General features: G+C 49.3%; 1 protein-coding gene across 1 annotated transcript in view; it reads right to left on the reverse strand.

The window, feature by feature from the left end:
* Window positions 1–3,151: 3,151 nt before the first annotated feature.
* The window catches only part of PPP1R16B (protein phosphatase 1 regulatory subunit 16B), a 102,819-nt gene continuing 87,987 nt past the window's right edge, over window positions 3,152–17,983 (reverse strand). The window contains 5 exon segments of the mRNA XM_032606568.1: window positions 3,152–7,918; window positions 14,747–14,915; window positions 15,014–15,143; window positions 15,812–15,887; window positions 16,427–16,552. Of these exon segments, the coding sequence (XP_032462459.1) occupies window positions 7,409–7,918; window positions 14,747–14,915; window positions 15,014–15,143; window positions 15,812–15,887; window positions 16,427–16,552 (1,011 nt within the window). The 3' untranslated portion in view covers window positions 3,152–7,408.

Here is a 17,983-nt window from a genome sequence, read left to right on the forward strand (position 1 = left end):
TATTGGCTGCCCCGCGGCGCGGCCCGGCCCGGCCCCGCCCCGCCCCGCCCCGCAGCCCTGCCCCACCCAGCGCCTCCGTAGAGGCCCGGGACTGCGGCTGAGACCACGTTCTTGCTCCGTGGTTGCTCAGCGGAATTTAGTCTTGGCGACTACGTTCCTGTTCCGAGGTAGCGTTCCTGCTATGGTCCTGCGGGGAGCCGAGTTCATCAAGATCAACTAGAGAGCAGATGTCAGGCCTGAGTGGCCGTGGTACCCAGATGTCAGGCCTGAGTGGCCGTGGTACCCGGGGCGGTACCACGGGGCGGTACCACGGGGCGGTACCACGGGGCGGTACCACGGGGCGGTACCACGGGGCGGTACCACGGGGCGGTACCACGGGGCGGTGGGGCAGGCAGGGAGCCCGAACTGAAGCCGAAGAGCCCGACCACAGGCATCCTCGCGCTCCCCCTGCCGGCCGCCCCACAGCGCGGCCCTACGAGGCCCAGGGAGGTCAGAAATGTGAACTGGGAGGAGAGGCTGGGACCTGCTGGGGCACACTGACCCCACTGACCGTGCTTCTCCGGGTCTCTCAGAGCTTGGGTGAGGCCAGCCACTCCCCAGTATTGAAATCATTCATTCATTCGTTCAAAAATACCGGTCCGTCATAATAGCCACTCCTTTGATTACACCTTCAGGTAGCTTTCTCTTCTCTCACCTGATCGTTTTCTTTCATTTTTAAGATTTATTTTTTTGATGTGTATTATTTTTAAAGTCTTTATTGAATTTGTTACAATATTGCTTCTGTTTTATGTTTTGGCTTTTTGGCCGCCAGGCATATGGGATATTAGCTCCCCAACCAGGGATGAAACCTGCACCCCCTGCATTGGAAGGCCAAGTCTTAACCACAGGACTGCCAGGGAAGTCCCTCACCTCCTTGTTTTTTGCCTGGCAAAACCCCAAACCTGGTTAAACCCCACTCTCCACCTACTTTCCTCCTGCACCCAGGCTGCCGTACAGTGCAGGGGAAAAGAAAGACACAGTCATGCCCACCAGCTGTGCCTGAAATTCATGGTCTCAAGTGGGCCTTTAAGGTTGCCTGCTAGCCTCTATTTCCCTAACTTCTCTCTACCTTTTCCTCTCTCATTCTTACTTTTAGAGTTTGCTTTCTATTTCACTGAGAAAATGATAGCAGTCAGGGAAGATAGTTCCACATGCTCCCACCACATCTTCCTACCTGTTTGCATCTCTGCCCACATACTGGGTCTTCCGTTACTATGGATGAGCTGTCTGTGAGCCTGTCTAATGCCAGTCCTTCCATTTGGGCAGTAGTTGCCAATCCCCCTACTACTAACCTATGTCTCTCCAGCAATTCCCTCCTCTCCTGGATCATCAATTTCCCTGCTTTACTGGTTCATTCCTATCAGCATGCAAACATGCTGTAATATTTTTCATCCTGCAAACAACACTCATGACCCTACATCCCTCTAGAGCTTCCTCCCCATTTCACTCTCACTTTTATAGCATAAAGCCTCAAACAACTTGTCTATACTTGCCATCTCCAGTCTTCTTCCCATTCTGTCTTGAATCCTGTCCAATCAGGCTGATTCCTACACTGGCCAACCAAAACCTCTTGTCAAGATCATTGTGAGGGACTTCGCTGGCAGTCCAGTGCTTAAGACTTTGCCTTCCAATGCAGGGGTTGCAGGTTTGATCCCTGGTCGGGGAGCTAGGAACCCACATGCCTCACGGCCAAAAAAACCAAAACATAAAAAACAGAAGCAGTATTATAACAAGTTCAATAAAGACTTTAAAAATGGTCCACGTAAAAAAAAATCTTAAAAAAAAAAGATCGTCATGAGCTCCACGGTGTTAAATCTAATAGCCAATTTTTAGGCCTCATTTTCTTTGTGTAAATGAGAAGACATATATACAACTGTAAAGTGCTTCATAAATGTGAGACATTACCATTATCATGTATCAATATACTTTTTTTAAATAAATTTATTTTATTTTTGGCTGCGTTGGGTCTTTGTTGCTGCACGCGGGCTTTCTCTAGTTGTGGTGAGTAGGGGCTACTCTTCGTTGTGGTGCGCGGGCTTCTCATTGCAGTGGCTTCTCTTGTTGCAGAGCATGGGCTCTAGGCACGTGGGCTTCAGTAGTTGTGGCACATAGGCTCCGTAGTTGTGGCTCGTGGGCTCTAGAGCACAGGCTCATTAGTTGTGGCACACGGGCTTAGTTGCTCCGTGGCATGTGGGATCTTCCCAGACCAGGGTTGGAACCTGTGTCCCCTGCATTGGCAGGCGGATTCTTAACCACTGCGCCACCAGGGAAGTCCTCAATATACTTTTTTAAATGGATGAATGTCCGCTGCTACAAAGATACTTCCGTTCTTCCCTTCTCTCCCCATACCCAGCCTGTTTATGAAATTTTTCAAGCCCAAGTGTGGAGATTTCTATGTGTCCCTGCTCTGGCAGCCAGCATCCAGAAGGGTCCAAGACAGCATCCTTTTTCATCCTCTTCCAAGACACCAACAAACTTCTGTATGTGATGAAAACAATGACCACTGTCTGGGGCTGTGCAATCATAGAGTTTGTCAATCTCTCCATTGCCTAAGGTCAGAAGTGAGAATAACCACTGTCTCACTTCTGACCTTAGGCAAGGTGAATTGTTGTAATAATGTGAAGTAGTATGTAGTATTTTACTTCCCCACTATAAACTGTATGAGGAGAAGGACTGGGGTGGACTGGGGAGAAGAGGATAGGACAGGTCAGTGCACTCCAAGAAGAGAACAGAAGAGAAGGGCAGCCCTGTTACGTATAAATGTGTCATCAGACAACCATTTGAAAGTGTGGGGAAAAATGTTATATGAGCTATTATAGGGCTCCATGTTAATTTCAAAAGAAGCATTTGACAGAGTGAAGCTCATTTTCAACCACCCTTCTTTTCTTGACTTCACCAGGTTTCACCTTCTTGCAGTCTAGAAAGATACCTCTCCGTATCTGAGCCCTCAGAGCTCCCTCTGATTCAGGGGCCAACTGGGAGAGCCCTCTGTGGTGGGATCAGGGACCTGGAACCCTCCCCTGCCCTTTATCCCAGGCACTACCGTTTTGTGAATTCAAATCATTAGGGTTCAAGAGAGCTCAGAGCAATGACCACAGCCACACTAAACAGGTGTTATTAAAAGGAATTTAATAATCTTAATTAAAAACTCTTAACAGCGAATTCTGTCACAGGCCTTGGCAGCTGGAAGCAACTCCAGGGGCGCGCCCCTCTGGGGTGTGGTCGAGCCACAGTCTCGAACATGGGGCTCACCACTGCTGCATGGCGTGGTGCTACCTGGAAGTTACTTCAATACAATATCAAAGATCCACAAGGATTTTTTTTAAAAAAAAGTTTTAAATATATTAGACTCTCTTGATTGCCATTTTTACACAAAGCTGCTGATACAGTATACAGAGTTTTAACTTTTTTTTTTCACATAAAATACATTTTTCTTAAATGTTCTCTGTACATCAGTGGCTTCTGGTCTGGTGAATTATTGCGGAGGGCTGTGGGTCTACAGACTTTTCCTGGGTGCACAGAGCCAGGCCCCGCACTGTGGGACTTGCAATGCCCATGGGAAGCAGGCCCTCCGGCCAACTGGCCAACAAGAGACTGTCGAGGAAAGCTTCTAGCAGAGGCGGTCACTTCTGCAGAGTCACCCACTGACCACATGACTCTTTGCTCTTATGTGCCCTGGGGGAGGGGAGGTTGTCCCCAAGCCACAATAGCAAGAGTTAAATACAGTCCTTCTGGGCATCCTGTAAGGAGCGCCCTTCTGGAAAGTGTCCCAGTATTCTGCTCTGGGAAAGCAAGTGGAAGGGAGAACTCAAGATCAAAAGATATCTGACACCAACAACCAAAATGGTCTCATGTTATTACAAGGCCAGCAAACTGGTGGGCAGGACAGAGGACACAGCTTTAACTTTTCTAAGCCTATTGAAATTGATCAAACAGTACAGAGCAGTTTCACCAATGCTGCATATTTGATGGAGAACTACATCCTGAAGTCTTCAGAAGACCTGGGCTTAGGGTGCACTCAACTTCCTGGAGCTACTCTCAGGCCAGAAACTCACTCTCTGGTGATAGCCACCAATTTTCAGTTGTTGGGGGCATAAGGTGGGAGCAAGGGCTAGAGCTCAGAGGGAGCCATGTGGCACAGGCTTTAGAAGTAGCCTCCTTTAACCTGCCAGGAACTGCCACCAGACCTGGGTCTAAGCGGGAGCAGGGCATCTGATCGACCTTGCCAGCTTTCTCCCTGCTTCTTGATCCACACCTGCCAGGAATAGAGGCAGATTCATGAGGAAAGTTTTCGATATTAAAGGAGAAGCTCCTTTTCCTCCCAATATCCGTTGGTGGGGCAGGACTAGGTAATAAATGAGCAAAAATGAGGAAGAGACAATGAGCTTAAGAACCTGAGATGCATTTGGCAACAAGTTCCAGACTCCTTGTTCTTCTAGACACTGACTTCAAACTGGTATTATACAGTGGCTGAAAGATGCTGGCCTAAAGGCAGTTATCCTTGACAGTCCCAGGTGGACTTGGGGTGGTATCTGCCTGGAACCCAAGATCCAGCATCTCCATTTAGTGGCAAGTGTTATCCAGGCGTGGTGATGTCAGCAGCTTCCCAGATAAAGGAATTCATACGCTAGGGATTCTAGGAGCAGAAAAGCAAAGTGTTGCTGGACTAGGATGCAGCCTTTCTGTCTCAGGTGAACTGAATGGGGCTGTTGATGCTCATGACCATGAGGATGGTCATGACCATCATCAAAGGATGAGACCTCACTCTCTCATTCCTCCTTTATCCCTGGAACCTAATACAGTGCCTGGTGAGTCACAGCTACTCAATAAACTACATGAGTGAATAAATGAATGACCTTGGCCCCAGCTTGTCCCTCAACACCGAGGAGACCCACAGGGAAAGTTCCCCCAGGTACTTGAAGGGAATGGTTTATCCCCGACTGAAAACACGCGCTAAAGCCCAAGAGTCTGCAGTTGGCTCCTGTCAGGGGATCAGCTGGGAGTCCCAGCCTTCTGGGTGGGAGAGGAATGGCCCAGGAGGCAGGAAGCAAAGGAGGAAGGAGGGAACAGCCAGAAGGGCTCAGAGCGGGCAATAAATACCTTCAGTCTCTGGCCCCTGAGCAAACAGATCTGAAAACGTACACAGCTCTCTCCTAGGAGCGTGCGTCTTCCCTCAGTACCTCCCAGCTTGCAGCTCAAGTCGGCTCAAGAGGAATTTCAGTGTCAGTCTGATCTGAACACTATTTTAAAGCCTAAAAGGTATGTGTGTTTTGAATCATCCCTTCCCTGCTCCAGCCATAGGATGAGATGATGGAGAGTCAGCCCCAGACCCCAGGGATGTGGCAGGTGTCACGCACACCTGTCTGAAGTCACCTGACCTGCCTTTCCACCCTGGACGGGATCCGTCCTGGAGCTGGGGTGGGAGTGGCCTGGTGCTGTGACTCTCCCTGCATCCAGGAGCACTGTTCTCTGACCCAGCTGCCCTGCTCCTGGTAAAGCATCAGCGAGGCCCTTGGGATCCAGCTCTGCCTCTGGGCTATGGGAGCCATGGCGACCACAGTGGAGGACTGGGACAAACAGCAGACCTCATTACTAGGACTGTGGCACAAGGGGGCTCCTCCAGCCCCAGCCTCTGGCCCAGATGTCCCTCGGTGAGAATTTCTCATAAACTCAGAAAGAAAAGGGTTAAAGGAAACCCAGATTTGTCCCCCAAATTCCAGAATCTGGACCTCAGGGGCCCCTTCAGAGCTCTAAAGAGGTAGTTTTAGACAAGTAAAGGGTGCACAGAGCAGGAAACAAACCTGCAGTTCGTTAGTTATACCAGAAGGTTTGGGCTGATTCCACGGATAGCGCCCAACTCGTGGGCAACAATTTCAAAGGGGCTCATGAGAGAATGCAGTGGAGAGGTGGCAGGCAGCCTGTCTCTCATAGGCTTCCCTCCCCAGCATCAGAAAGATTGGGGCTATGAAATAGTAGAGCTGGGGCAAGACCCAACTACAGCCCCACCACTGCTCTCCTGAATGCAGTGCAGGGTGTTGGACCATGTGCACCTTGGATTTTCAGCCTTGGGCTGTCACCACTCTGGCAGGAGCAGGATGGGAGCTCCTGGGCCAGACAGGAACTCACAAGGGCCAACTGGCAAACCGTCTCACCAAGCATTCCAGAAAAAGCAAAGCTGGGCTGGGCGTGCTGAGCATTCACTCTGGGAGAGGCAGGGGCCCCAGCAGCCCCCCACGGCTCACTCTGATGGCTTAGTCTGAGGAAGGCCGGCTGAGACAGGCTGGACTGAAATCAGCCAAATATTCACAAAGGTTGGCCAGGGCGCTGGGCTCTGTCACGGTTACCAGAGATGTCTGCAGAAATTAACAACATGAATTCGCCTCTCTCCCTGGAAAAGCCCTTCCAACTGAAGTTTCTCGCTTAGCTTCATTTGTCCAACACCAGTCAGTAAAACCTAGTGATCGTGATACTGTTCAGGAAAGAAAGCTAATCCAGTGGACCCTCTTCTCAACCTGGAGCTTTGTAGCCTAAAAGAATTCTTTCATCAAATGCACTTTTGGAAACACTACCTTTGTTCTCTCTCCCCTCCATTTTTTGATGCTTCCACCCAAGAGCAAAATATGATTTGGATTATTCCAGGATTGGAATAGCCAGGTTTTCCACCTTGGCCCCTGGGCACTCACACAGCTGGCGCTTGGCACAAGCAAGGCTGTGGGGAGCAGGCCTACGCCCGTGTCATCCACCCCACGTGGGTGCATAGCTCCCTCTGGACACAGAGAGGACCTCCTGTTCCTGCCGGATGTGGATGATGATAGCAAACCCTGGTAGGGCTCTGGGCAGGCTGACAGGTATCAGCTTAGCAGGCCTCCTCCCCTGCTAAAGCCATGTTGGCAGTGGCGACAAAACTCTGAGTCTTAACTTCAGTCCTCTTGGGAAGAGCCCACAAATTCTCAGTCCCACCTGCTTCCCGTGAGCCCAGCTGTGTCATCCCTACACATGTTGATTGTGTGTGTGTGTGTGTGTGTGTGTGTGTGTATTGATATGTCACATGTGAGTACTGGTCCAGAGAAGCCTTTACCAACAACAGAACTGGAGTCCCAGCCCGTGCTCCCGAAATCTGACAGCAGGATGAGTCAGGAAGCCACTATGGGCCTTGTGTTTGATGGCAGACAGTGCGGCAAGAAGCAGAACCATGGGAAGTGGTGATGCTATGGGCAGCTAGCTGAGAGGTGAGGTTAGCGTTCCTCTGGAAAGCAGAGCCCACCTCTCCCCAGCTGCCCTCTGAAGCCTCCCCAGCCAGGGCTGCTGGGCTGGCCTGGATTCCAGGGACCCTCTCCCCAAAGCATCCCTCCTCTCCATCCCTCAGGGACTAGGAGATGCGGCAGCAGCCGTGGACCTTCTCCTCCATTTCCTCCATGGGGGCCTTGAACTTCAAGAGTGGGGGGTCTCCACTGGTGACCGTGTAATACACCGAGGTCCCATTGCTGCTGTACGGGGAAGTTCTGCCTCCGATCAAAGGGGCCTTGCCTTCGCTGCCGCCCTCACCCGTCCTGCCCATGCCGCTACCCAGATGGGTGCTCAGGAAGGGGTGGCTGAGCAGCTTGGCTGCAGCCCGCTGCCGCTTCAGCTCCAGAAGCGTCTGGGGGCTCTGTTCCTTGTAGCCACTCCAGGGCGGGGTGGCATCGGCCATGCCAGGGTTGCCATAGGCCATGTTGTAGTCCGGCACCTCATGCACCTTCCAGACGTCCCCGTTGGACAGCGCATACTGGTAGGTGCTGACCGGAGCCCGGAGGCCGTTCTCAACAGGCACGTCCATTTCACTTCGTGGGATCTTGGTAGGAAACTCGGAGAGCAGCACGGGCTTCTCCAGCCTGGGGTTCTTGAGGGTGAGAAGGACAACGTTACCAGCTGGCTGGAAGATCTGAACCCATACCCCACTTGTGCCTCTGCTGAAAGCATGGTTGTTTGGGCCTGTCCTCAACCGTTTTCCCTACCTGGGTAATAAGACTTCTATTTTCCTTTGGGGAACTCACCAATCTATGGGTTTTGATAGAGTTGACCAACTCTCACCTTTGCTCCCAGCAAAAGACCATGACCCCAGGCCTGGCCAATCAATAAACTCCCTACAGGAATTGGTTCAGGGGTGGCTTCCTGACTGAAATTGGTTCAGTGAAACTCAACCCTGGGACTTGTGCTAGAAAAGTTGGGAAAGAGCAGATCTATTTCTGTAGGAACTACGCTGGTAAGAATGATGTACTGGGGAGATACAATTTCAAAGGGTCTACTTGGCTGTGAAGCCGGCACTAAGGAAGTCTGAGAGAGAGACAGAGACTGAGAGAGAGAGACTGCATCCTGATGATATGTTTTGAGCCCCTGGATCCACTTGGCCCCAGACTTTCCAGTTACATAAGCCAATGCATCTCTTTTTTGTGTAAGTCGATTTTAGTTGGGTCACTTGTAATCCTTCCTCTTAGCCCCTGGTATATCTCCACTACAAATGGAAGACGCTCTTACCCAGAGATCTTTTATACCTAGAAATCCCTGGGTAAAGAGCTTTAAAAGTAGCTGCAGCCTATGGGCTTCCCTGGTGGTGCAGTGGTTGGGAGTCCACCTGTCGATGCAGAGGACACCGGTTCGTGCTCCGGTCCGGGAGGATCCCGCGTGCCACGGAGTGGCTGGGCCCGTGGGCCGTGGCCACTGGGCCTGCGCGTCTGGGGCCGCAGCGGTGGGAGGCCCGCATACCGCAAAAAAAATAAAAAAAGTAGCTGCAGCCTAGAAACTATGACTAAAAGGTAGATTCATCTGACAGTGACGAAAATATAAAGCATAGCAAAAATCAAAGTCAAAAGACACATGAAAAGCTAGAAATATATTTACAACCTATAAGAGAAAAGGGACTAATTTCCAAATGTATAAAGAGTTCTTAAAAGTCCATTTGAAAAAGCCCAACTGCCCAACAGAAAAAACAGGCAAAGGACATTAATATTCAGATCACAGCAAAATGTAGATCTATATAGCATATAAATATAGGAAAAATTTTCAATCTCACAAATAGTTAACGACATAAAAATTTAAACAACAAAATATCATTTTTACCCATCACATTGACAAATGTTTTTTTAATATTTATTTATTTATTATTTATTTATTTTTGGCTGCGTCGGGTCTTTGTTGTGGTATGCGGGCTCAGTAGTTGTGGCGCACGGGCTTAGTTGCCCGGATCCTGATCAGGGATCGAACCTCTGTCCTGTGCAATAGAAGGTGGATTCTTAACCACTGGACCATCATGGAAGTCCCAACACATTTTTTTTTTTTGGTTGGCGGGGAAGCGTACTGAGCGGCTTGTGGAATCTCAGTTCCCTGACCAGGGATCAAACCTGGGCGTTCAGCAGTGAAAGCACAAAGTCCTAACCACTGGACTGCCAGAGAATTCCTGACAAATATTTTTAAAGTTTGTTATTATTCAGTGCTTGCAGGGGTGCGGGAAGTGGACAGGAGTGTCAACTGCCACAACTTCTTTGGAGGGCAATGTCACACCATCCACAAAAAAATTTTTTTTAAGAAAAATATATACTTTGCACAAGCATGCCCATTTCTAGGACTTTGTTTCACAGATAGATTCCCTCAGGGTAGCATGAAAACCGTCATTAGGCAGGTGGGAAATTATGGCAAGTACTTGTATTAGACTGTTCTGGAGCTGGTAGGAAAAAATGAAGGAAGTCTCTATGTGCTGACTTGTGATTCCAAGAATCTGATTTCTTGGAAAGATCTCCAAGAATATATAATTAGATTAAAATATGGTAAGGAGAGGGATGCTTCCCATAGCAAGTTTCCATTTATGTGTGTGTTTCTTCTGTTTCTTCAGTGGCTTCTTCTGAACTATGCAGGCAACACTGATGACAAACGGGATGGGAGGATTGCAGATTCTTGATGGTCTAAATCAGTGCTTCTCATACTTTCATGTGCATATGAGTCACCTGGGGCTCTTGTTAAAATGTATATTCTGATTCACTAGGTCTGGGTTGGGACCCAAATTTCAGCATTTCTAACAAGTTTCTGCGAATAATTTGAGCAGCAGGGATGGAAGACACTCGTTCTCAGCCTTGAGTGCATATTGGAATCATCTGGGAGATTTTAAACACATGCAATGCCGAACTGAAAAGCAACATGCTGTGTGATTCAATCAACATACTGTATGATTTTGGAAAAGGCAAAACTTTGGAGACGGTAAAAAGATCAGTGATTGCCTGGGGTTGGGAAAGGATGAATAGGGAGCATCAGGGATTTTTAGGGCAATGAAAATATTCTGTATGACACTTTAATGATGGACATATGACATTATATATTTGTTAAAATCCATAGAACGTACAACCAGAAAAGTGAACCCTAATGGAAACTATGGACTTTAGTTAATATAATGTATCAATACTGGCTCATCAATGATAACATGTATACTACACTAAAGCAAGCGGTTAATAATAGTGGAAACAGGGGGGCATGATAACGAGGGTATATTGGAACTGTCTGTACTTCCCACTTCTTTTTCTTCTTTTTTTTTTTTTTTTTGGCTGTATCGCAGCGTGTGGGATCTTAGTTACCCGACCGGGGATCAAACCCATACCCCTGCAGTGGAAGCGTGGAGTCTTAACCATTGGACCACCAGGGAATTCCCCCCACTTATTTATCTGTAAACCTAAAACTAGTCAAAAAGTAAATAAATACATAAAGTCTATTCATTAAATAGATAAATAGGGACTTCCCTGGTGGCGCAGTGGTTAAGAATCCGCCTGCCAATGCAGGTGACAAGCGTTCAATCTCTGGTCCAGGAGGATCCCACATGCCACGGAGAAACTAAGCCCGTGCACCACAACTACTGAGCCTGCGCTCTAGAGCCCGCGAGCCACAACTACTGAGCCCGCGTGCCACAACTACTGAAGCCCACGTGCCTGTGCTCCACAACAAGTGAAGCCACTGCAATGAGAAGCCCGCGCACTGCAGCCAAGAGTAGCCCCTGCTCGCCGCAACTAGAGGAAGCCCGCGTGTAACAATGAAGACCCAATGCAGCCAAAGATTAATTAATTAATTAATACAATGCCTGAGCCCCAAGCCTGGAGATTCTGATTTAATCAGTTGGGACTGCAGCCTGGACATCAGGTTTTTTCAAAACAAAAACAAAACACCACCCCAAGGTGATTTTCTTCTACAGTTAAGATTGTGAACCACTGGTTGAAGAGACGGGGTGGTCTTATTACTGCTGTGCCTGCTATCAGTGAATCAGCTCTGCCAAAACTATGTACCCAAGCCAGCCCCGGGGGTTAACAGCACAGAGCCTTGGCAGAAACCTGACTTGGGAGTCAGGCTGAGCAAATACTCCCTTAGATCAGTGGTTCTCAAATCCATGCGTGCATCATAATCCTCTGGAGGGCTGGTTAAAACACAGAGTGCTGGGCCTCAGCCCCAGGGATTATGATTTGGTACATCTGGGGCGGGGCCTGAGAATCTGCATTTCTAACAAGTTCCCAGGTGACACTGACACTGCTGGTCCAGGGACCGCACTTTGAGAATCCCTACCTTATAGACTATTACGTCCTTGACAGCACCTAAGGCCTTGAAAGGTAGTAGGAACAAAAAAGGAAGGAGCTTTGAGCTTTGTAGCTGTATCCTGTGATCTCCTTGTTCCCTCTGGGGCTGGGACAGGGACCCTGGACCCTGACAGTTTCCCTGGGACAGGACTTCTGAGCACCTGGGAGAGGACTGCCTGCTTCTGGCTATGCCATCTCTGTACCCTGTCTTCTCCTCCCTGGTCTGAAACCCCAGCCCCTGAGGCCAAGTGGCCCATCTGATTGCTTTCACTCAACTCCAAACAAACTGGAGCCTTGATGAGGAATCTCCAGAAATTAACAACAGCAAACTCAGACCTAACTCAGGCTGGTCTCCAGCATCCATATCCCCCCACCCTTTCCCTACAGGGCTAATGGTTTATGAAACTCTACATCAATGAGCACTTCTGAGAGGATCCTGGGGCCTGTGAGATCTGAATAGACACACGGAAAGGAGCAGGCGTGGAGAGGGAAACCCCTGAGGGTTTCTTTAAGAATCTCAGTCTCTCCTATGAATCAATAAGGAAAAGATAAACAGCCCAATAAAAAAGGGCTAAAGAACAGATGAAGCACAAAGAGATAACCAGTTGGCCAATAAGCGCAAGAAAAGGTTCAACATCATCCACCATCAGGGAAAAACAAACTAAAAATTTGAGCTACACAGCAACCCCACCAGGACGGCTCACACGCAAAGAACTAACTATACCAACAGCTGGCAAGAAAGGTGCATTCACTGCTGAAGGGAGAGCAGACAGGTACAACTGCTCTGGAAAACTGCTTGGCGGGATCGTTGAAAGGTACATATCGCCTACCTCGTGACTCATACCGCATTCCTTGGTAAATACCCTACAGAAAACAGTGCTTGTGTCACCAAAAGACACATACAAGGATGTTTGGAGCAGCTTTATTCAAAATAGCCCAGGCTGGAAACAACCCAAATGTCCACCAATGGACGAATGGACACATAAATTGTAGAATATGTAAATAATAGAATTTACGGAGCAATGAAAAAGAATGAGATGCTGCTGAATGCCACCACATGGAGGAATCTCGGAGACACAAAGAAACCAAACACAGGGCTTCCCTGGTGGCGCAGTGGTTGAGAGTCCGCCTGCCGATGCAATGGACGCGGGTTCATGCCCCGGTCCGGGAAGATCCCACATTGCCTCGGAGCGGCTGCGCCCATGAGCCATGGCCGCTAAGCCTGCGCGTCCGGAGCCTGTGCTCCACAACGGGGGAGGCCACAGAAGTGAGGGGCCCGCGTACCACCCCCCAAAAAAAGAAACCAAACACAGAGGACCATAGACTGCTTGGGTCCATTCATATGCAGATGCAGGTGCAAAACTAATCTTTAGTGCTCCAAGTTAAATAGTGGCTACCTTTGGGGTGGGAGAAGTCCTTGGAAAAGGGAACATGGGAGCCTTCTGGGATGACAAAAATGCTCTATACTTTCATCGGAAGGTATGTGTTTGTAAGTTTACTGAAAAATTCATTTAAGATTTGTGTACTTTACACAAGTTACACATCAATCACAAAGAAAAAATAATTAAAGAATAGCTGGGAGGCATTTGAAATGTAATTCGATTTTGATCTACAACTCTTTTCTCTCCCAACCCGAAAGCTTAGGGAAGAAGGAAGACAAAAGCTCCATGTGTGCCGGCTCCATCCCAGCCAGTGCTTTGATGGGGATTCTCTTGCCTTCTCTCCAGCTGGCAAGACAAGCCCTCATGTGACCTCCCTGTTCACGCAGGGAAGCAGGGCCCCACTGAGACATTTTGCATCCCTCCAAAGCAACACTTGCTAGAAATGTTTTCAACTGCTCATCGTGTAATGGAAGAACCACAAAGGCAGACCCCTACTGGTATGGTCAGCCTCTTCCTTCTTGTCCCCAGCAATTCTGCTCTGGTCCCAAACCTGCTCACTCCTCTCAGCAAGGCTGCAGCCATGCATGGACCTGAGTGTATCGGTACTGAGTCGAACGGTGTCCCCCCAAAACTCATACCCACCCCACATCTCTGAGTGTAACCTTATTTGGAAGTAGGGTCTTTGCAGCTGTAATCAGTTAAATTAAGATGAGGTCACATTGGATGAGACCTAGAGGGGTAGGATAGGGAGGGTGGGAGGGAGACGCAAGAGGGAGGGGATATGGGGATATATGTATACGTATAGCGATTCACTTTGTTATACAGCAGAAACTAACACAACATTGTAAAGCAATTATACTCCAATAAAGATGTTAGGAAAAAAAAAAAAGATGAGGTCATACTGGATGAGGGTGGGCCCTAATCCAATGACTGGTATCTTTCTAAGAGAAAACAGAGATACACACACATATACAAGGAAGGCCATGTCAAGACAGAGGCAGTGACTGGAGGCCTGCTAGCAAAAAGCCAAGGAATGCCTGAGCCGTCAAAAGCTAGGAGAGAGGCGTGGAACAGATTTCCCTTCTGAGACCCCAGAAGGAGCCAACCCTGTTGACACCTTGATTTTTAGACCTCTGGCCTCCAGAACTGGGAGAGAACACATTTCTGTTGCTTCAAGCCACCAAGTTTGCAGTCTTTCGTTACAGCAGCTCTCAGAAACTAATACAGCATCCTCTTAGGAAAGTGGTTGAATGCCCAGACCATTGGCTCCTCCTGGAGCCGGCTTCTTAGATGTCCTGCCAGCCCCTTACTATTTTTCAAAATTTTTCTTCCAACCTGATGTCTCAACACAATTCTCAACATCTTGTTATATTTCCCCCGAAGAAGTTGTAGTGCCCTCTCTCCCAGGGTGGCTGCCCTACTAAATGTCTCTTCTGGGAAGCTCAGAACTAAATCTCTCTTCTGCTGGAGCCCAAGCAGGTACATGGTGATCACTCACTCCCTGGCAATTATGAGTCCCTACTGTGTGCAAGTCTCCCAGCTCTGACACGAACACACCCTACGCTTGCCCCATTAACCACGGTAGCTGCCCACATCAGACAGGATCCAGCTAGTTTAAGGGCACTGGCCAGCTGACCTCCCTCTGAAGGCTCTGAGATGAAGAGGCAACACCAGGCTGGGGCCCTGTCCCCCCCCCCCACGGCAGTGACCAAGACGGGGGCCAGGCAGGAGGCAGGCACTCACCGGGTCCTTATTCTCTTGGTCTGTCCTGGTCTCCCTGATGTCCCCATTGTAGGTAGAGGTCCGCTGATCGTCGGCTGCGCTCCTCTGCTGCCATAGTATGGCCTCTCCCTCATACTCCTTCCTGTACAGGTTGGTTCTGTCCGACAGGCTGGCTCGACGCACCACCTTCCTAAGGGGAGTGGGGGTGGGGGGATGCTGAGAGGCTGCATCCAGGCGCCATGGGTGGGGGCATCCTTGGGCGCCCCGGCTGCCCTGCCCCTGACTCACCCGCGGCTGCCCGCACTGGACGTCCTCCGGCTCAAGGATGACTTGTGCCTCAACTGCGACTTCATGATCACGTCGTGCTTGTGTTTTAGCTCCAACAGCAGTACCTTGAACTCTTCCTCTTCACACAGGTCTGAAGGGGCAAAGGAGCCCATGGTGGGGGATAGCACAGGGGGCTGTGGCCCCTGAGGGCCCTCCAGACCAGAGGAGCTGCCACGCCAACCCACTGAAAACTCCCAGCATCTTTTGGGACATGGGTGGAGGGGAGAAAACAGTGCCAGCCTTATTTCCTGGGCTACGACTCAATCCTTAGAGGAGTGTAAGAAGAGGAAACCCACGTCCCATGTACAGTCCCAATTCCCAGTTATGACCGAAGGATTCAGACACCTTTGATAGCTTCCAAGAGGAGTCATTAATTCCCCACAAAAAGTATCAAGAGAAACAAGCAGGTACCCCATGTAACCCAAGCAAGAACTTATGAAAAGATGCTGAAATCATACATCCCTACCCACTCAATCCACCTCATCCTTTCATTCAGCCGTCTACCTATTCGCTGAACCAGTCATCCATCCAGAGACTCATCCTCTACCCACCCATCCTCTTATTCATTCATACATACATTCATCCACTTATCCATCCATCCATCCATCAATCTACCACCCATTAATTTATTCATTTATCCAACTATCCATCCACACACCAACCCACCGTCTATCCAACCATATATTTAACCATTTATCCTCTATTCATCAAAAAATCGATGAATGCTTATGTATGTACCAAGTGTTGTCCTGAACTTACCTATTGGCATCTCATCCATGGACGTCCTAGCACTGAGACTGGCCCCATGGGACACTAATAGCTCTGCCATCTGCATCTGAAACACAGGCAGAAGCCAAGGTTCCCCCCTGCCCAGGGCTCAGAAAGCCTAGGAGGTGGAGAGAGTGTTCAAAGCTTCTTAGGATGTGATCCAAAGAATGGTGGGGCAAAGCTGACTCCCAGGGAAGGCTCTGCCCCCTAAAGCCAGGAATCCCGGCAAATGCAATTGGCTTGACACCTCCTCCAGCATGTCTGGGCCATACCAAGGGACAGAAGAAGGAGTCAGCTATAACTCCAGAGCTGTCAGGTGTTTAAAGAGGAATGGTGAAAGCCACCGAGATTTCTATCTGGGAGACAAATGGAGAAACTATTCAAGGCAGAAATGTGGGGAATTTTCCAGCAAATTGGATTGTCGTCTTGTTAGGACACAACTCATCAATCATTTCTGCAAACTCCCTAGGTCTTTTCATGTCCCACATACTAGCTGTAGCCAACACCCTAAGTGGGTCTTGTGTTCTTTTGAACCAACTTCCAGCCCAAAGGACAGCAGGTTGACCCTGTGATGGCCTCCTTCACAGCCCTGTGGGTGACAACTACCTGTCCCCAGAAGGCAGCCGCGTGCAGGGGTTCCCAGCCATCCCAGTCCTTCACATCCACGCGCACCCCGTGGTCCAGGAGGAGCTCGGCTGCCCGCAGGTATCCATTGGCTCCAGCTATGTGCAGCTGAAGGAGAGGAAGGACGTGAGCATTCCACATGGGGCTGGTCCCTCATTTGGAGGCAGGAGAGCCCGTTCCCTGACCCAAGTCCCAGATCATACTTGGGGCCAGCAGAATGGAATAGAATGCAGTGGAAATACCAGCCATGTTACAGAGCATTAGTAAGTCTGCAACATGGAACTAGAAGGTAAGGCAGACAGGCGAGCCTTTCTCCCGTCTTCAAGCCCTATAGTTAAGGCAACAGCATTTACTGAGTCCCTGCTCTGCATCGAGCCCTGTAGAAGGGGTCTCAGAGGTCCAATAGGGTGGTTTTAAAGTATGTCTACAAATTCTTTGACACATCTCTCTTTAAAAGATGAAGCTTAGGGAATTCCCTGTGGACCAGTGGTTAGGACTCCACGCTTTCACTGCCAAGGGCCTGGGTTCAATCCCTGGTCGGGGAACTAAGATCCCACAAGCCACGCAGTGCAGCCAAAAATAAAATTTTTTAAATTAAAAAAAAAAAAGATGAAGCTTAATGCTTCCCTCCTTATATGTGGGCCAGAACAAGTGACTCACTTCAAACAAATTGGATGTGGTGAAGTGGTGGTGTGTGATTTCTGAGATTATAAAAGTCATTGCTGCTTCCACCTTAGGCTCTCTTGCATCAGTCACTCTAGAGGGAGGCAGCCATCATGTTGTGAGGACCCTTAAGCAGCCCTAAGGAGAGAGCCTAAGAGATGAGAAACTGAGGCCTCCTGCCGACAGCCAGTGTTAACTTGCAGCCGTGTGAATGTGCCACTTTGGAAGTGAGTCCTCCAGCCCCGGTCAAGCCTTCAGATGACTGCATCCCTGGCTGACATCTTGACTGTAACCTCATGAGAGACTCCATGCCAGGGCCACCCAGCTAAGCTGCTCCCAATTCCCTGACCTACAGAAACGATGTGAGATAATAAATATTTATTGTTGTTTTGAGATGTTACATATTGTGTTAGTATATTATGCAGCAATAGATACCCAATACATCCAATAAGGGAAAGCTCATGTTGAGGCCCCATCTCTCTTACCTGGCACCATTTAAGGCCTCTGGTGATGGATACCACCTTGCAGACCTCAGTTGTCCACTTGCCCAATCTCCCAGAAAACACATAAAGTACTTAGCACGTGACGAACCCTCAGTAAGTGATGAACATCCTGAGAGAGCCATAAGTGATGACAAGATGCACTGTGGGAATGGATGGAGGAGCGAGAAGGAGACAAGGCAAAGAGAAACCAAATGCCCAGACAAGGTGGGAGACAGGTGAGAGCCCAAGGAGGCCAGCAGAAGCCAGGCTGGGAGGAAATCAGAGGGCTCTCGGGGGGGCCAAGGTCTGGGGCAACAGAGCCCCAGCCAGTGGGACAAGGAAAGCATGGCCTTCAGAACAGAGCCCTGATGGCCAGATGCTGCGTCATCCTGGG

Source organism: Phocoena sinus, chromosome 15, assembly GCF_008692025.1.
Source record: "Phocoena sinus isolate mPhoSin1 chromosome 15, mPhoSin1.pri, whole genome shotgun sequence".
In the NCBI taxonomy this organism is placed as follows: Eukaryota; Metazoa; Chordata; class Mammalia; order Artiodactyla; family Phocoenidae; genus Phocoena; species Phocoena sinus.